The 21,670-nt window shown below is 34.0% G+C and overlaps 1 protein-coding gene across 1 annotated transcript in view; it reads right to left on the bottom strand.

Annotated features, from left to right (window-relative positions):
* LOC109064317 (transmembrane protein 178B) overlaps positions 1-21,670 on the bottom strand; it is a 72,687-nt gene that overhangs the window by 15,838 nt on the left and 35,179 nt on the right. The window contains exon 3 of the mRNA XM_042739140.1: positions 18,961-19,074. Within this exon, the coding sequence (XP_042595074.1) occupies positions 18,961-19,074 (114 nt within the window). The remainder of the gene's footprint in view (positions 1-18,960; positions 19,075-21,670) is intronic.

Here is a 21,670-nt window from a genome sequence, read left to right as displayed (position 1 = left end):
CTGAACCGTCTCCGATGACCACTTGATTTAGTCAACTACACCTTTAGTCAAACCTGAGTGTCCACTGAGGTCTTTGATGCTATTTTATTAGCAGACTAGGCTTTGCAAATGGATTCAGGTCATGAAAGAGAGAGAGAGAGAGAGACGGAGACAGAGAAAGTAATTACGTCTTAAGTTTTATAAGCGATTAATGTGAACAAAGTCAAGGAATTCATCTCTAGATATATACAAAAATTGGCAGACTGCATGAGTTAGTGGTTTTGATCTGTTGTGGTGCTGTATCTGACTCCCACATATTTGATGATAAATTACAAGTGCTAATAAACATTATTAAATGCAAATATAATTTTATGTAGGGTGTATTGGAAAAGTTTTATTTAATGGTCTGGAGGGAATATGTTGACAAAATAATTTTGACACTTATCTTGGTTATACGGGGGGAAAACACATTTACTCAAATAGGTACAACAATTGTTGCACCCATAGACTTCCATTGTGTCAGTACAGGACAAAGTGAACAATGGCTTTGCTTTTACTAGAGATGTGCCAATACAATTGCATATTGATGTATTGTGATTCTATTTCTTACAAGACTGCATTGATACTTCACTCCCTTGTATCAATATTTCTAATCGTTTGTTCAGGTATATAATTTCCTACAGTTAAGAAGCAGATCATTTAAAAGGTGTATACTTAGTATTATTATGGGCCAATATAATTTCTAATTTTCATTTCAGTGTTACTTTTTCATTGATTTTTTTAAATATTTTATTTCAGATTTATTTCAATTAGAAAACATTATTTTAATAGTTGCTGGACATTACTGGATAAAAGAGAAGTAAAAACAGATTCACACTCTTTTCCTGACAGTTTCAATTCTGATCTACTGTAATTTTCATATTGTGATGCATTGCACTGTACTGAATGATGATTTTTATTGGTTCAGAATAACTATTGTATCATAAAATAAAGTAGTTGGCAATAGTCCTAATTTTAACAAACTGTTGGATAGGTTAAAATTATTTGACCCTGGGCCACAAAAACAAGCCTTAAGTGTCATTTTTTCAAAATGTTTGCAAAAATATTTAGATATGGAGAAAATCGCATTTAAAGTTGTCCAAAGGAAGTTCTAGCAATGCATATTACTAATCAAAAATTAAGTTTTGATATATTTACGAAATATCTTCATGGAACATGATCTTTACTTAATATCCTAATGATTTTTGGCATAAAAGAAGAAACCTATAATAATGTATTTTTGGCTATTGCTAAAAATATACCACAGTGACTTAAGGTTTTGTGTTCCAGGGTCACATTTTGTTATTCTGCAACATGCCACAGACACGATTATATTCACAATATTCCTTAAAATTTGCTTGTTTAATTTCCTTTAAATACCCATCTGTACCTCTTATTCCTCATATTTGTATTATTTTAACTTGCCTGTGCCTTATCCAGCCACATTTGCCTTGGGCACTGAGTCACTTGATTGGCTAAATGTGTCAAAAACACATTCATGTCAAAATGTCATATGTCAAAACAGAGGTGAGAGACACTGACACCGGTGCGAAAGATTTGTGAACAGCTGCGCGGGTGTGAAAACCTACTAGCATCCCACGACAAGAGCTGTGTGCCAAAACGTCCCTCAACCCTGTAGCCGAACAGCTCTGAATTCCTCACAATAAGACAAGACTCAATATATTATGCTTGTGGGCAGGGCCTGATCTTTTGACCCCACCCATAAGTGACATCATGCATAAGTGTTTATATAAGGCAATGGAACAAGATTTCTGATGGAGATTGCCAGTGATGCTATTGTGGCTGTTTTAGTCATTACTTACACACTTTTATTTGTTAAATAAATTGTAGTTATGATATATTAGATTATTATTAAAGTTATGTGTATGGAATGCTAGCTGCTGATAGTACACAAATATATATAAATATATACATTCAGCCCTCATCTTGCAACACCTTTACCTTCATAAACAAGCAGTACCAGTAGGTATTAGGTTGAATTTTCAGCGGAAACTTAAAATGCATTCCCCTAGCAATGGTGGCACTATCAATAAAAGAAAAGAAGCATCCAAAACGCAGTTTTCTGTTCTTTCTGAGATGTAAGGCAGCGGTGACCTTGGGCGTTCCAGACTGTCCCTCGACTGCGTGCATTGAGCTGATAAGACGCCAACCTCTGATGCTCATGCCTCCAAACACCAGCCACAAGCTCCGGCACAGTGAGGATATTTCCATCTCAGAAGGGAAAAAGCAAGAGAGAGATGATGAAGCTGTAAGACTTCTCAATGAGATGCCAGTGGATGCCAGACAGACGTGTCCAGCTGAAATGACTTTGTTTGGTGTCTTGCTGTTTTAACTAGGAAACTGCTTCTTATCTTTGGCTCACTACACTGATTTTATGCTTGAAACAACCTTAGTCTGGATCTAGGAGGTCTGTAATACCTGGCGAAAGAGATCCTTTAACGTTCCCACTCATCTCAATGACAGTTTCTCGGCTTGTGCAATGTTGTTGATAATCAAAAGTTTTGTCAGTATTTTTGTTGACCATCTGGGAAATGATGGCAGCAGAAGAGCATAGTTACCGTATGTACCAGCAGGGGTTAACTGGGCAATGCTAACCAGCCTAACCTTAACCTGTTGATCAGGACATAAAATAATATCTGTGATTAGATTTTCCATTGTTTTTGTTGGAGGAAAGAAGGGATGTTTTTTTTAGTTGTCCAGATGTGTTCCCTGTTGAATTCATCTGAAAATTACATGCAGGTCAAAAGCCTACAGGGTTTGTCATCTGTGACATCTGCGTTGCCATAGTTTAAGTCTAATAAAGACTGTGGCTTTACGGTATACTGATTATCAGGAGGAATGAACCTGCCGTATATTTATTATGAGGTGCAGACATTTTTTTATCCTTGTCTCCTATAGCCTCAGAAATGCTCATCATCTACCAAACATAATCTGATTAAAATCAGACAAGTCTGGTTCTAATATGCCAATGCGAAACATGGATGCTTTGTGTATAATCTTGAGTCTCTGTGGCCTAAATCAAGCAGTCATCATCCCTAATCCTGAGATCACTTTCTGCCAGCAATATGGGCAAACAATGCTTTCATAAATTATAGCAGAGTGAGAGGGAAGTGGTTTGATGACTCATGTGGTCCATGTGTTTGTATAGGCAAATGTACGGGGGCCGACAAGTGCAGAACAGACTGTGGACGAGACATCTGTCAATTACGGATACAGAAAGAACTAGCTGAAGAACGCGTTGATTGACAGATATCTCGTCCAGTCAGTGTTGAGTAATCCCAAACCAATGGCGCTGTCTCAAACTCAAACAATATACCTACCTCTTCCAGTTTGTCTGATTTGTCGTTGTGTTTTCTGACTTTTGTTTTCGAATTTGTCATTGTGTTTTCTGACTTGTTATAATGTTTTCTGAATTGTTATTTTGTTTTTTAGATTTGCATTTGCGTTTGTAATTTTTTTGTTTGTTTTCCGAATAGTAAACTGTTTTGCATTTCTTGGCCACCGTACAAATGTGACAAACACTAAATACACACCACATTTAGTGCTTCAAAGTGATTTGTTTGTTATTGTCTGTACATAACCCATGTTTTGTCTGTTAAAGGCTGTTCAAACAGAGCCAGTTCTTTGTCGTCTGAAAAACAACTCACGGTGCACTCAAGACAATGTTTCTAAACCATCCAACAAGAGCCTCTTGGGATTTAGGTGCATATTTATTTTTGAAACTGCATCATAATATTTGTCTTCTAAATGTTTTGCCTTGGGTAAAATGTTTGCATGCAGATTTGCAGACACAAGCTCACATCAATTTGGATTTGTCTGACAAATGCTTAGTGACCCATTTCGCTTACTGACCCATTTCTGTTTCAATTCTGTTCAGTAGACAGATGATGTGGGGAGGGGTGTGAAATATAAAAACAAGCATTTTTGGGATAACTGTTGTGGTAAAATCCTCTCTCTTTTCATCTCTTTACTGAGCCAGTCTGCTGCGGTCTTGCCCCAGTGGCTGCTGGGAGTTCCTTTAACAAGCTTTTAGCGGCAGGGGGCCAGAATGTGGTCTCACACAATGACCTCTGACAAGTGGAAAAAGGTGGTAGAAATCAGCTATCGTGACAATATTTCCAAGCCTGGAGGATGTTAACCTGAATAGGCTTTTTCAAGCTGCTTATGGAAGCTTGTTTCTGCGGCAGGATGAAAAAAAAAGATTATTGCAACCACAATTATTGTGATCTCACAGTTATGACTTTTTTTGCGCAATTCTAAATTTATCTCTTATAATTCAACAAACTTGAAATTCTGAGAAAAAGTCAGATTTGCAAGATATAAACTAGAATTCTGCCTTTCTTGAAATTCTGATTTTACAGGACACACTTCTGAGCTTTTATCTGAATCGACTTTTTACTCTCTGAATTTCAAGTTTACATTTCACAGTTGTTGTTTTTTCCCCACCACAAACAACATACAAATAAAATAAAGAAAGAAAGAAAGAAAAATTGTGACTTTTTATCTCACAATTCTGAGAATTCTTGTAATTGCAAGAAAGTCTGAATTGTGAGATAAAAAGTCGCCTAAATCTTTTATTTTTTTTTTTTTTTATTGAGATTAGATTTCTTCTTTTATTGTAATTTAATTTTATTTTTTTTATTTTATTATTATTATTGTTATTATTATTTAATTTTGTTCACTTATGCTTGTTACATATCTTAACTGAAGAGTCTCTCCTGCTCCAGTCGTCACAGTTTCTTCTCAAATGAAAAGTCACAGATGACACTTGAACAATGCAGTTTAGTGAAATACAACACATTGAAATCTCTGTAAACCAACTCTGTGAGTATTCACTTTTAACAAAGCTTTTCATCTATATATTCATTGCATCATATAATTATGACAGACTTTGCTCCTAGGCTAAAAGTTGATGAATTTTAATGAGAATTAATGTCAGATTAAGTAGGGAGTCTCCGGCAGGCCCAAGCTAGAGATGGGATTTGACAGTAACTAATGACAGTAAACAGTGAAGCATTACAAAACACACTGGTGTGAAATTCTATGTGGCAGCCAGTCACGGCAACGTAAACCACCTCCTCTGCTTTTAAGTTGAAATTACTTTGGGATTTGCCAGGCAGAGAGACTGTGCAATGTGACTAACCAGATTACTGCTGCACTTCATGGGGGAAGATGGAGCTGCGAGTATAGTGCTGGCATTGCAGGATGACCGCACTAAGTGAGAGTTAGTGTTTAAAGTTGGGTCATAATGAGGCAGGAAGGGAATTTGTTCACTTTTGGGAAAGAAACCCAGCTTTATTAGGCATTCCAGGGACTTGTTAGTCTACTCATTTAATGAATCCTTGAAGCCAAGGATCATATTTGTGAAAGATGCTTATTTTTCTTATTTTTTAACCACCTATTTGAGAACACAACGTTCCCTGTGATTCTTGCTGTTTTCCAGTTGGAGGGCATATACTTTTACATTGCTTCATCTTCTAATAGCCGATAAAACTGAAAGTCTGTAGTTTTTATAGAAATCTGCGTAAACATCTAATAGGGATGCATTTTATATATATATATATAGAGAGAGAGAGAGAGAGAGAGAGATTTTCCATTGCAATTTTATTTTAAAAACTCTGATTTATTAAGTATGTTATATGTAATCTTTTAAAATGACATCATTTAATATTGGCCATAACATGAGAATTATGCTACAAACGATGTGGATGGGTGATTATACACAGTAGGATCACAACAACTGTCATCAAATATCTCACACTCAGTGTCAAATATCTCCAAAGAGCTTCTTTACATTGCTGCACATTGTGTTCTGCAAGTCATATTCATCTCCTGAAAGAAAGTCATGAAGTTCAGCATGTGAAACGGACACATTTTGAAAACTGGGGCTGATTCTCATAATTACCATGACAGAGTAATGACCCTCATCTATGCTAAATTTTTAATTTTCCTATATACTGTGAGCAGTGCTGAAGCACATCATTAGCACCTATTTCTGTGATGGTTTACCCACAGCGTTTCAGTGCAGAACTGAACGCGACCCTGTCATGATGAAAATTCTGATATTATCAATTAAAACCCCTTTATGGTACACACTACAGCTCTTGTGCAAACAGGCTTCTCATTTCTAGGAAGGACACGTTCCTGTGAGTTGTGAGAGTGCATGAACTCTTGGTATGCCATTAGAGATAATGCCCAGCTATGAGAGCACTGTTTGCTTTACATACATTTACATTCATAGCATCACTGAACTACGGTGCTCGAAAGCATTTTTATTAACCCTGTTGATGGTGCGCTGAATACGGAATGTGTTTTTTCATCCATAACAAGGCCATTTTGAGTTTTTTTTTAAACCATTAAATTGAAATAAGAACAAGATTTTTATTTTATGAAGAAAAGATGTGGTGATTGCTCTTGCAAAAGTCACCACCATGTGGTTATAAGGTTTTTTTTTCATAGGAGTTTCGGGGGGGCCAAGGAGGGCACTGCCCAACCCAACCCAATGACCAGAGCCAATTGATTTTGCCAGAGCTATTAATAAAACAATTATTTTCACATTTTATTTGTATTATCTTATTATTTTAATTAGTAAGTTATGGCTAAATTATTTGTTTTTAAAAAGTATTGCGTGAGTGGACTCTGATCTCATTCTGTTCCTGCTTTAGTTTATATAAATAATAGATATTGATATTTTTTTTTTTTTTTAATAAAAGCTAAGATAGTGGGGGTGTATGTCTCTGACTCTTAAATTATTTATTTTACTGCCGCTAATACTGACACAGCAAAAGAGGCGGATTCTTCTGCATTAGGTAAGATATAAGTTTTTACTTAAAATTGTGAATGTGTTGTAAATGAAGAAATTATATAGACTATAAATATCTGAAATAAAGAAAATATGTAAAAAAAATAAAATAAAAAAAATTAAATTAAAAATCAGAGTTGGTGGTCTGTCGGTAGGTGCACACACAACAAAATTATTAAACCTTAACTGAAATGAAAATGAAGTTATGAATTATATAAAAATAAAAACTATAATAGTATATGAACTAAAAATCTGTCAATATAATGTTTTAAGAAAGGTGGATTAGATGTGATTATAGAAATGGAAATAAAACCAATTAATTGTTTTATGGTGGAAAAGTTATCTTTCTCCATGGCTAAACTTTGTTGTTTTGCCAGTATATATTTTTTCTTACAAGTAATGTTCGAGAGAATTTTATTTATTTTTTTAGTCATTGTTTTGTTTGTAAAAATACAATTTCAGCCAAAGACCCAAATCCCATGAAAGAAAGTTATTATAAAGTTGAAGTTAGGATAATTAATAATATTACTAATAATATTATATTAAATGCATATAGCATAAATATTATTATACTAATAATATTTAATAACTTCACATATTGTGACTATTAGCACCACGGTTCACGCAAGAAGGTAAGAGTTTTAAAATGAAGCATTAAAGTTGATTAATGATGTCTATAAAAATGCCATTAGTATTTATCGGCCTGCAGACATCTCTGTGCTGTGTGTTGTTTGGCGAGTACAGTAATGTTTGTATATCTTCTCTCTCTCTCTCTCTCTCTCTCTCTCTCTCTCTCTCTCTACAATGCTTTAAGAGAACAAGCAGTGTGATGGTTGCTGAGCCAACACATGGCACACCTCCAGCTTCCTTCTCTTACTCAGACAGTTTCAGGCAGTGTACACACACACACACTCGTCTAGCACACGCCGCTTTCTCCTCCTGCCTTTCCCAGGAACATTCAAATCCGTATGCTGCTTTCTTACAAAGTAACAGAACTTGTATTTATATACTCTAAAATAATTATTTTTCTTTCTTTTTTATACTATAAATCTAAGTAATTATTTGTATTTACTTTATATACATGGATTCAGTATAATTTATGAAATAATTTGATTACTATTTATTTATTTAAATACTTTAAATATACTATAATTATATAATTTCTTCATTTTATTTTTATTTACTTTTTATTCATACGTACAGTAAAATTTCTTAAATTCTAATCATATTTTGTAATTAAATTTATTATGGATAACTTAGTGACTGTTTATTTATTTATGTTCATCTAAATATACTATAAATATAATTAATTATTTTTATTTACCGTTTTATGCATAAATACAGTGCAGTTTAAAAGACCAAACCAGACAATTTCAAGAACAAATTTAGATGTTTTAGGATTTCCAAAAAATGAAATTTGTAAAATAAAGAAAAATGCTGACCCAACAGGACTAAGAAATGTCAGATTGAGTGCAACTGTCATTAAAGCAAAAAATAATAAAATTCACATTTCCATTTTCATCATCTTTTCACTCAAATTTGTATGTGATATTAATGTATGTGTAATCAATTAACTATGCATATCATATTGTATGTGATATTAATGTATGTGTAATCAAGTGTATTTAACTTATTTAATTTAATGATCACAATTTAATAAACACCTCGTAAGTTAATAATTGTAATACTTTCATTTCTATGGTTATTCAAACAGCAAATGTATATGTATGTATGTATATGTGTATATATAACATACAGGTATAAAGGGAAATCAAGGCATTTTCACTATTTGTCTGATATTTGGACCCTTCGATGGCGTGCTCAGTCCTGAAAGATTAATTTAGTTGACTGGGCGCCCCATAGTTACTTACTCATGCTTACTAATATGTTGATTGTGACAGACAGTGTTGCTTCAGGGAGAACAGCTTTTACTTTAATGCAACGTTGTAAGCCATTGTGAGTTTGCCTGACAAAGTGGGTTGAAATGTAAAGTACGGCTGGGCTTTCCAAGGAACTGTTTGCAACAAGGATCTGTAAAGATTGGATTCTAGGGCTAGTTTAGTCATCAACATCACTGCATGCTGGGAGAAATGTATAGTTTGTTTCTTGCTCAGCCACTCCGAGGCAAAGCTGAAGAGAATGAAGCTATATTTAAGGCAGAGAGAAATGTTCATGCATGGCAAAAGACGGATTATCCATACAGACAAATATAGAGATGTATCAGGTGGATTAACGATGACAGTAATTATGCTGAAAATACGCTGCCAAGCACGGTGATTTGGTGAAACACGTTTTTCAATCACTGTGCTTTCTGTTTAACAAGCAGCTCTCTTTTAGTCTTTTGAATGTTCTGTTTCTTCAGCCTCTTTGTTTGTTTACTTGTATTTGGTCCTTTGAGTAAAAATGAGCAGAAGGATGTAGCTTAAGAAAACTGTCAAGAACATATTTCACCAAAAAATCGAAATAAGAAGTAAATTTTTACTAGAAGCATATTTTTAACACCATTAACTTTTCTCTTTTTTTGCATTGCATTGCATTCTTTTTTTTTCTCTTTTTAAAGTATTAAATGGTTTATGTGTTGATAGTAACTGAGAAAAACTGGAATTAAAACAAATTATAGTAATATTTATTTTTATTACACTGAAATTTATGTATTAAGTATGCATGTATGTATGTATTGCCTTACACTAATGGAAATTTAGAAGCAAAATGTGTTTAACTGTCATGAAATGTCATGCTAAACTAATATTAATATTACTTAACAAAATTTTTATATTTACAGAAATAGTTATTTTCTTTTGATTTTGTGGTGAAATATGACCTGGATATCTGTAAGTTCATGATGATTTATTTATATTTTTTATTGCATACAGTGTAATTTGTGTATATTCTTGTATATCCGTATTTAAGTAAATAACTTTTTTTAATACTATTTCTATATATTTATATATATATATATATATATATATATATATATATATATATATATATATATATATATATATATATATATTATTTATCTTTTTATCCATGCATATAGTGTAGTGAGTCTGAGACCATACTGTAATTTGGGATTAAAAAATCAAATATAAACGTGAAGATGTCAGGATGTGAGGATCTCCAAAAATAAAATATGTAAAACAAAGGAACATTATGACACGACAAGAATAAAAATGTCATCTTGAGTGTGCTTGTCATTAAAGCAAAAGCTGGACTTATGTTTTCACAAGAATTGCTTGGAAAAAAAAAATTGAACTAATTTGGCCAAAATGTCAATGTACAAGCATATGCTAAGAATTTGGGAAAACAATGCTGGGATGCACTATGAAAAATGTAATTGGATTTCAATTAAGCCATTAATGCTGTGTACACGCGTACCTATTTTTAGTTCAGACTTCAAGGGAGAGAAGATTCTTTTAGGCCTCTGAAGTGCTCGATACATCCCTTGGTTTCCTCTGCGTCAGTTATGGAAGGACCATTAGAGCGTTTGTCATTAAACTTCTCCCAGTGAAGCCCTTAATGAACTGAGAGCCGCAGCTCCAGTCCAGCAGTTCAACTAATCCAGGAGAGTCTCTATGGAGGCCTTCACCTACAGCAACAAAGCCAGAGGCTGTTCTCTTGTGGGACAGAGTAGACCTATTCATGCTCGGTTATAATGTCCTCTTCCATCCCTCCCATTTTTAATTGGCTACAGTCCTCTGTTCTCTTGTGCATTCTAATCTAGAGGACAGGAAGTTCTCCCTATAGAACAAGAGGAATGTATGTTTTTCCTTTATAATGTCAGCAGATGTAGAGCCAGTAGAGTTTAGCAGTGACCACCCACTTTACAGCAGTATTTATTACAGATTAATATTTCCCCCTTCATTTTTTCATTCCACAAAGATTTTAAAACCATAACCAAACCAACCATCTGTGAGATGAATCACAATTTTACAGCATTTAATTTAAAGTGAAAAAGTAATTCAGAATTGAGGGGAAAGAAAATCATGCTTTTATGAGCTAATGAATTATAAATGGCAATCAAAATAAAACGTTGTTGGTCATTTTTTAGTCATTTATATACAATATAATCAATTTATACCATATAATGCAATATATTTAAAGTTAATTGTTCATTGAATATGTACGTTTATTTGAGAGTGTTATAAACACATTCGATTACATCATTCAATGCTGCCAGTAGGTGGCTGTAGCTTTGATTGATCATTGTTTGATTCATTTTTCCCACAGGTATTAAAAAGCTTTGTTGTTTTAATACATGATCATTTTTCCCACAGGTGATATATAACCAATATATATATATATATATATATGAGGATATATAAAAAGCTTTTGTTATAGTGTTATAAGCCATGGTCCAAATCAATCAACTATGAGGATAATCATATATATATATATATTTAAGTATTTTCACATAGATGTGTGTTTGAACAGTTTGCTCGCTGCCACTCTCTGATTGGTGGAATTTTCATGGGTAATGTAGTTTTTGTAATGACAAATTTCCACAGTAATTTAGATGGATGCAACAAAAGCACATGCAACAAACTTGATTAACAATCTCGGAGCTCACAGCAGGTCCGTCTTTAAAGTATAGCACTGTTATTGTTAAAAATCTATTTCCTTATAGAGAAAATGCATGGAGTTTTTACTTCTGGAACTAGACTGCTGTGCTCTATAGGCACTATAGATCTTTCAAAATTTTCAAATTTTCAAAATTAAAGCCCCCATGAAATCAAAGCTTTGTGGCTTCTCATCCATGTTTACTAGCTTTGAGTTTGTCATATACATTTTGTACTCTGAAACAAACTTTTAGCAGATATATGCATTTAAAATTGACATTTTTAGTTTTTAATTAACATTTGTCTTCTGAGAAATGGACAAAAAATGTTGATGACTCATCCTGCACCTCAGAATTTTTTGTTTAATCAAATTTTCACAAAATCTCCCTACTTTATAGCTGTTTATGGCCCTAAAACCGTTTTTTTTTTTTTCAACTGTTTTATTTTATTTATTTTTTTATAAACAATCTAGGAAACACATCTACTCATTTCTTATTTTTTATGATGAAATCACACTAATCATCACCTAACGAATATCATCTCAAATCTCATGGTAGGTTTTTCAAGGTTTAATTATTGCTAAAAATCTAGTTTGCTTTCAATTTCCACTACTGTAACTCTACCGTGGGGATATATTGTTGAAGGAATGAGAATCTCAAGGTTAGTTTTTGTTTGCATTTGAGTTGAAAAGCATGATGTTATGAACACAAGAAACACATGGCCACTAAGACACCGTGGGTTCAAATTCCTGACCTTGACAGCCTACTCCTACTCTGCAGAAGAGAAAACAGACACGGCCTGCAGTGTGACCATGTTTTTATCTTGTCACGTTTTTTGTGCCAAAGGCCTTCATGATGAATTTATGGCCTAATTTAATCTGCAAGTACTAAACACTACAGCTTAGAGCAGCCAGAGAGTGATTCAGTGTTTCACTGAGTGGGAAAAAGAGCTCAATTTATTTGAAAACACTGTAATCTGGCCAGCATTTTTCACCAGTGCATATGGTGAAGTGTGCCATTTTAATGCTAATATTTAGGTTTGAAATTCTGTATTTGTTTTATTTCTTGTTTGAATTGGAAGATGAATTTTTGGGCAGTACAAGCATATTGCCCATACTTCAGTATGGTGATAATTCTCTGGTTTTAAACCATGTAATTGATCTGATTCAGTGCCATATTTTGGCACTGCGAGTGTAAACAGCACTTGCAATAGAATGGCAGTTTTCTTTCCATCCAAGCTCAGAGATCAAAGTAAGCCATTTGTTTCGTGGCCACTGGGCAACTTCCACTCAGCCATCCACAGACTAATCACTAGGCGGCCCTCTGACAGATTACAGCCCTTCTGGACGTGGCGGTCACAGCCAAACCCACAGGGAACTCTGGCTAATCTGAAATGCCCTGTGAGCATATGTGTAAAGTCAATCGATCCAGAGCTCTGAGTTTGCTCTTGTTTTATTCCATCTTTTCCTGTTTCTTTATAGTCTGTTGATTGTATTACCCATCAATCATCCAACAAAGGGTTGTTGATGCGGTGCGTTCTGCCATTCAGTTGTCTGTTGAGGATGTGGTGCATGAGTGTGGATAATTGCGAGTCAAAATGGTGCAATCGCTAAAACTGCCAGGACAAAGAACTCGCGGTTTGTAATTAATAGCAAAGGGATTAACAAACTTGTGCTACATAAATGGGCTTGTGGCTTTCTCATCTGAAATGTTAATTTTTAGGAGGCAGTTTTGACTTGTTGGTGATGTAAATAAACAACATTGTTCAGGTTTCTATAAACATCTCCAAAATGACCAAGGTCTTTAATACATGTTTATGCAGACAAGGTTATCTGGTAAAGAGAGGATAATGGTTGTAAATAAGGATTTGAATAATGTGAATAGTATGAAGGGATGTTTGGCACCTGATAATGCCACATTTATTTACCACTGTCTCACGTTGTGTCAGTTTTCACCTAAATATAACACCTAAAGCAAGGTCACATTTGCAATAGACTTCTTATTCTCATTAACTAAGGATTTAGTCTTTTTTGTCTGTTTGTTTCAGGTGGAAGTAGTCTCTCCAAAAACTGGGTAACAATTCTCATCCTACTACCTTCACCATTTTGCATCATGTGCCAAAATGAAATATTGTCAACCCAGGCTCACTGGAAATATGTGTTCTACCTACAGTACGTTTTTGCAAAACTTCAAAAACACCATCATTGTTTATTCCTTTTCACACAAATTATGAATTGAACTCAGATTATCAATTAAGGAAAAAGTAGTTTTCATGATACTATGTCCCGACTTCAATTTGCTTTTACCATAGCACATGATTTTAAACTAATACATTTTGATGTTTGCATCACATAAGCAATTTCATATGTAAACTTACTCGTTAGCTCACCTGGTACAGCATTGCAATTGGGATGCGAAACGCAAAGTCACAATAATAATTGCTTTTGTTAACACCAGGTTAGAATTAAGGTAGGTTTTAGTGTGGGTGGTACATTATTTTTAAACGCGAGCATTAACCTTTTAGCACCACTCACCAGATATATGTACGATTTTGCATAAAAATTTCCACTCACTGAAATTTCACTTTGTTGCAAACATAATGTAATTTTGCACAAATGGTGTCACAAGCACATATTTCCAATGAGCCTGGTATTGAACAATCTTATATTTAAGATTATAATTTTTTTTAAAAAACATGAAATCAAAACACCCCCCCATTTGCTTTTGTGTAAATGATCATGGTCTTAAGAAAAATACATCTGAAACCCTCTTTCATTTCAAGGCCACTTGTCATATAGAGACAAAAAGTCCTGCCCCACATTTTTTTTTCCATTGAATATCTTGTTTACAACACATTACAGAAGTGAAATATGTCACAAATTCTGTTTCATGTTGACTTCTCCCTCTGCTCTGTCAATATGTGATTACTTATACTGTTATTTGGTGCATCTCAGCTCCTTGACTGCTGAATGAAAGAGGTCAACAAAATATCAGAGTCTCTACCTGTCAGAATGGCTATTGATGGTTCACCTACCATGGAGGAAAAGGTCTCTCAGCTTTTGAAAGAAAATATAATGATCATGGATGTCAGAATGCCAAATCGCAGTTGAGAGATTCCTCTGGTGTGTGCTGTAATGGCGTCCTTGTTCATGTCAGGCCCAGATGGTTTGCATGATGACACCATTACCAATTTCCATTTATTATTGCCTAGACACATGGAAATGTCTTCTCTAGAGGAGATTAAATCAGCAGTGTGCAGAGAGCCTAATGCTGTGTTGTGGTGGACACATTCAAAGTCCACTAAGTACAATAAATACAATGAAAGTTAATGCTGAAGCAGTTTAAATGTAAGTACAGAGATGATACAAATTGCTCCATCCCACCTTAATAGTGTCTGATTACAGCAGTGACAGTTAATTACTCTTAACAATTCATTTCCTCTGCGTATCCCACTCTGGGGTAAAGACTAAATTACCGCTTAGGATGTTAGTATGTCATTACAGGTCCTGTTTTTAGCAGGGTCCCAAGACAACAATCATCAAGCTATCAACTAACGTTTTGCATAAGAAGCGGCTTCAGTAAAGTATGTAGCTTTAAAGAATATGAGCTGTCAAGTATTAAAATTCTTTTGTCTGCCACTATAATTTAATATCATTTAATCTTCATTGGGGGCTTTTCTCAGTTAATGATGTACCAATATATGTGATTTTTGATAAATTAATTATATTTATCAAATGAACTAAATTAACTGCATATCATGTAATGAATTTGAATAATGTTTTTCAATTAATGGTATTTAAATAATACAATTTGATCTGATTTATGTGATTACTTATGTGACTTATTGTGTTTTTATTAATTAACTGGCATGTAATTGTAAAATGTTGAGTGACATTAGTGATCGATTTGATTAATCAGCATCTCATTTAAATAAATTAATTACATGAAATAATAAATTTACTCATACATTTCATTAAAAAATATTGATATATGTAATTAATTGCATGATGTGTTTAATTGTAATTAATGATTAAGCATATCATATTCAGTATATCATGTAATTGATTTGATTAAATGAATACATTTTTAATTGACTGACCCTAATAATAGCTTTATAAAATCCTTTTTTCTTTCTTCTTCTTCTTCTTCTTCTTGTCTTTTGCTTTTTAAATCCAATGCATGACTCTCATGGGTCTCTGAAGCACTAAGCATTTTCTGATTGAGTACACGGAGATCTGGAGTATTTGGAAACCAAGATCATAATTCGCCTCTTTGGGCACCTTTACGCATCACGGCAGATTATATCCTGTCATGTTCACTGACAGCTTCCTGCTGCTCATTTTTGGTGCTTCCTTTTGATCTTATGAAATCCCTAAGCTGCTGAAATTACTGAACCAACCTGTCTTCATCCAAAGCAGAAACGCCAAAAGCATTCGTAGTTTTGAGCTGAATACGCTGTCCATCGGTAAAAACAAGTGGTTTTGGCTTCTGTGGAGTCTCATCTTTTGCTTTCATATTCCATATAATAGAAGTTGCTTTCTTGCTGGTATAGTCGGTTTCCTGGTGTGTTGACTGACAAGTACAAATGAGTGTTGTGTATATCCCACAGCCTTCTGATGTTTTGCTGATGTCACTCGCGAGCAGATAAGCATTATGAGAGCGCAGGATATGTTCTAACCTCCCTTTGTTCAATTTCACACACTTTATGAAATGTCAGGTCTCGGTTCTCATCCGAGCGAGACACAAGCAAAAACAACACAAGCTGCCCGTGACGCTCGAGCGTTACCTGTTCTGGTGATTCTAGACATCACAACAAAACACAAGCTTTGATCTCACACCTTCACCAGTGGCCGGTTGAGACATCTAGGGATTCTTTTTGGGCCTTTTTTGACAGTGTTACTGAGGTTTCAGACACAGTAGTTTTCCCAGACAGTACAAGAGCCATTTACTTCTCAGTGTCCACTAATGCAGAGTTCTTGATCTCCTGACCTTTCCTGGCATCCCCAAAATCAATATGGCACTCAGTGGAGTACATTTAGGGTTCTCTCGCCACAGGAAAGGACTTCATCTGATTGTTTGATTTGTTGGAGCAGCTGTGTAAGCCGTAATAAGAACATTAAACATCTCAGCCTGACCTTAACCGAGAAATTGACCCTTCCACATCTTTCTTTATAGTATAGGTCAAAATGCTTAGATCAAATGACAGACTTATTGAACACACGCAGGGAGACTCTAAATACCATGTGAACATGAATCTAAGATCAAGTGTGTATGAGAAGTATTTTAACTAGATATGCACAATAATATTTGTATCACATTTATTTATTTATTGGTGTCTCTTGATATTGGATGTTTAATTGTGTATTCTTATTTCCTTCGATGACCTTATATACTATTATATAATATACAAGGTGTATATAAAGTTTGGGATCAGTCAGTTTTTTTTTTTTTTTTTTAATTTAGTAAGGATGCATTAAATTGGCCAAAAGTGACCTAAAAAAATCCTAAAAATAATAATCCTAAAAAAAAAACACAATATTATTGTTTTTATTGTATTTTATTATTATTATTATTATTATTATTATTATTATTATTATTATTATTATTATTATTATTATTATTATTATCAAATAAATGCAGTCATGATGAGCATGAGACTTCTTTAAAAAAATACAAAATCTAATCAACCCCAAACTTTTGATTGGTAGTGTTAATTCATTCATTCAATAATTCAATCATTCATTCATTTGAAATTAAACCAACTGATTTAGGTTTTTAGTTTATTTTAATATCAGCCATTTATTGGTTGTATTATTCTATGATAACCGAAAAATGGCTCATATAATAACATAAACTCTGTCTGCAATATTTAAAATTAGTCTTGCTGTGGTCCATTTTTGATATCAAAAAGTAAATTTACAGGAGTATGACTTCACATGAACCAGATATTGAACACAAAATAGAAACTGTAAGAGATGTTTGGTGCCACAGAGATCTTTCATCTGTTGCACTTGACTGCACTGAGAGCTCTCTTTTTCCTGCAGTGTCATTTATGCATCTCTGCTTTCATAACCCTCCATGTTTTGGAAAACGAGGAAAAAGAGAGATGGAGGTGGAGGTCTCTTCAGTCACCTGACAGTGGTTGATCTCCGCGGCGCATTGGAGGGTGACCACATGACAGTTTGAGGGCATGCTGTATCCATACACAGCAGCTCCAAACCACAGTCTCATCGCTTAAGAGGGTTTCAAACAAGCCAATACCCTCAAAGGAGAAGGCCTTTTGTGTAGATTTACACTCCCCACTCAGTGTAAATTTTGTAAACTGTAGTGAAAACCAGTGTCACAACTGTGGATGTCAGACAGAAAGGAGAAGCTCTGTTGTTGTGTGGTCCACGCAGAAGAGCCATATTTAGACAAGCTTGTTATATTGCATGCTTCCTCAAGTCCTGTTTTTAATGAAAATTTGTTCCCCAAGCTAAACTTTAATTTACTTTTATTCAGCAAGGACACATTAAATGTATCAAAAGTGACAGTAAAGACATTACAACGTTACAGAATATTTCTGTTTTAAATATGTGATGTTCTTTTGAACTTTCTTTTCATCAAAAATTATTGCCATAAAGATATTAAGCAGCACAATATTTTTTAACATTTATAATAATAAAGACCAATTCAATCTGGCAAGATATATGCCAGAAACTAAAGTAACTGATTACTATGCATTTAATTAATATTAAAATATATTGAAATTATACTCACTCACTTTTTATACACTTACACTTTTTAATAGTTATATTAAACTCTTGATGTGTACTTTTTATTTTATAATATATTTTAATAGTACTTTTTTTATTTTATATACACTTACTGCTTAAAAAAACAGATATATTTAGTGAACTATTTGTGTAATATTTTATTTTATGTTTTATTTTTATGAGCAGAATGGATTTTTATATAGCAGGTTTCGCAAATATTTAATAAACAAACCATCAAGGGGTTGCATATCTAAACAATTCTGAATAATGGGCTTTACAGTTTTGCTGAGCTTTCTGCGGGTCAGATTGCACACTAATGGCCCACTGTCTGTATTAGCACATTTTTTCCACCACTTCTCTATAATAAGCATCTTCATAATTTCCTTTTATGGGGAGGGTGGGAACTGAGCAGAAGTGGGTCAACGAGGTACATCTGAATTTGAGATATGTACCTTTCTTCTTCCTTCCACAAACCAACAACAAATCACCTCATCTATATCTTAAAGTCTACCGAGAGAAATAAATTAATGAAATTTCAACATGTTGCATTACCATTTCCATATCTGGCTTTGACTTGACCTTAGCAAGTTACTATGTCTGAGTAAATGAGTTCACTTGGTCAGGGATGATTACAGTTTGTACGGTTTACAAAGTGCTTGTCTCAGCCCTAAAGGATAAACTAAACACTGATTTGTACTATAAATGTAACTTAGTCAAGCTAGCATGGCAGACATATTAATGCTTTAGTTGTTTAAAGCAAGGAATGTTGAGGTCCCACTGAATAATTATGAATGAATGTTACTCACGCAGAGAGTGCCACTCATCCTGACGTATGGTCTTGGTGATGTTGTAAGAGAGATTCTTGGGTATTGTGGCCGAGGAGTAGTGGTACTTGATATAGGAGCATCTTGCAATGGACCCTGTAAGTAGAGAAAGGGAAAAAAATACTTCAAGTACTTGTAAAATAAGTTTTGTTCATGTATGAACAGACAAATCAGAAACTGTGTTTATAATGAAATGTTAAAGGAATAATTCACCCAAAAGTGAAAGTGACAGTTTACTTAGGTCATCCAAGATGTAGATGAGTTTGTTTCTTCATCAGAACATATTTGAAGAAATTTAGCATTAGATCACTTGCTCACCACTGGATCCTATGCACTGAATGGGTGCCGTCAGAATGTGAACCAAACAGATGATAAATGCACAGTAATCCACAAAAAATCGACATGACTCCAGTCCATCAGTTAACATCTTGTAAAGTGAAAAGCCAAGAGCTTGAAAGAAACAAATCCATCAATTAAGTGTCTTAATTTTAAACAGTTGCTTCTGGCCAAAATACAAGAGTAATACAAGAGACCTATTGTCCTCTCACTTCAAAATCCAGTTATATTTATTTTGGAATGTTTTATACTTATAAACAAAGCGATCTGTGAATATTTCTCCCCTGATTCAGATCAAACAACTTCTCTACTGGAGAAAGCAATATTATGGATAGAGAACTCATAAACGGAATTTTAAAAGGAAGCAATGGTTTAAAATTGACAATGTTTAATGATGAATTTGTTCATTACAAACATGCAGCTTTTTGCTTTACAAAGCATAAATTGTTGGACTAGAGCAGTGTGGATTACTTAATTACCCAATGTTTTTATCAGCTGTTTGAACTCTCATTCTGACGGCACCCATTCACTGCATAGGATCCATTGGTGAGCAAGTGATGTAATGCTAAATTTCTCCAAATCTGTTCTGATGAAGAAACAAATTCATCTACAGCTTGGATGGCCTAAGGGTGAGTACATTTTCAGCAAATTTTCATTTTTGGGTGAACTATTGTCACCAAGTGAATCGTGTCTATAATGCTAACAAATGTAATGACAAACCATCAGTCAGCGTATTGCATTGACAAGGAGAACAACAATAGTGCATGTTTTGATTTAAATGTAGATTATATACACTTTTTATTTTTTATATTAATTTTTTATATGAATATTCCTCTACACACTCCTGCTAGAGGTTTTCATTTCACTGTATTTAGCATGATCAGAAGAATACAAATCTTCACCCCTTCGATTTTATCTTTCTTTCTCTTTCAGAAAGTACAGATCTCATTTTTTTTTTTTTTTTTTTTTGCATCCCGGGAGGCTTTTTCAACATTTACAAAGTCGTGCAATTGTGTTTCTCTGTTTCTAATCAAACGCTGGTTTCCTGTAGCTTGTCACATTTGAAATCCTTTTCTGCAGTGTATTTTGAGGCTTTCTCGTCGACTTTTACAGCGTATCTCTCAAGCTTTGGGGAATGAGATATGTCACATAATGTCTGAAATGATTGAATTTGGGAGCACTGTGAAATGCGTTTGTGAATGATATGGCCTTTAGAACGAGGCCTGCACACATTCTCCCCTTTAGACAGGAATGATGTGCTCGTGTCTTCAGAGCTCATGCACATGCACTGATCAGCAGTGAAAAACGGCTGACAAAGATAATGGTACATATTTCTGTGTCCTAACAGAACACTCCAGCAATCATCCCAGCTTGCACTATTGTCCAGGATATCATTTCCTGTTGATTATGAAACTCTGCAGATAGAAAATTGCAACCTGTATCATCCAGAAAAAAGAATTATAGTCCCAATGCTCGACTCTGTCTTCCATTATCTCATTCTTCCAGGGACTGCTAGACCAGCTAAAATCTATGTTGCTTACTAACTATTTATAAGCAGCAAATTAGGAGTTTGAGGCAAAAGTCGTAGTTACAGTAATAGTTACTTAATAGTGAGAAATGCACACTAATGTGTGACTGTGACCATATATATTGATAGTTACTTAATAGTGAGAAATGCACACTAATGTGTGACTGTAATAGTGGAAGTTGGAAATTAATGTTTGTGTGTGACTGTGTATATTTATATTGCAATATTTAATATAGTAATATGGTTTTATATTTCTAACGTAATTGACTTATAATTAATGTAATTTCAGTGGTGTGGTGGTATATATATATATATATATATATATATATATATATATATATATATATATATATATATATACATAATTATAAGTGAATTATTGATAGTGTAGTGTAATATTCAATTTCATTATTATACCACATATTACAATATTACATTCTACTAATATAATACATGTTATTTTAAAGATACTGACATGTACATTAATTTTAAATAAAATATGGCAACATTTTCTATGTGTGGTGCCACAATATTTAAACATTTCAGATTTTACGATATATCTACTTTTCAGTTGCTTCCAACTGTTTGTAGTCTCTGCATATTAAGCTGGTACAGAAGATTGTTGTTTCAATATCAAAATAAAATGACAAATTTCATCATCAAACATGGCTTATGCTGGGTTTAACAAGCAACTCTGCAAACATCTTCTGTAACACAGGCTTGTAAGACAGATTGTTCTTGGCCCATGTATCCCTGTGGAGCAGAAGCCGATCAGGTCAGCGACCGAGTGTAAACCAAAACCATCTTTCTTCCAGGCTGACCAGACAG

This window comes from Cyprinus carpio, chromosome A4 (assembly GCF_018340385.1).
Source record: "Cyprinus carpio isolate SPL01 chromosome A4, ASM1834038v1, whole genome shotgun sequence".
Lineage (NCBI taxonomy): Eukaryota > Metazoa > Chordata > Actinopteri > Cypriniformes > Cyprinidae > Cyprinus > Cyprinus carpio.
The sequence above is the reverse complement of the archived record's forward strand: the minus strand, read 5'-3'. Positions and strand labels throughout refer to the sequence as shown.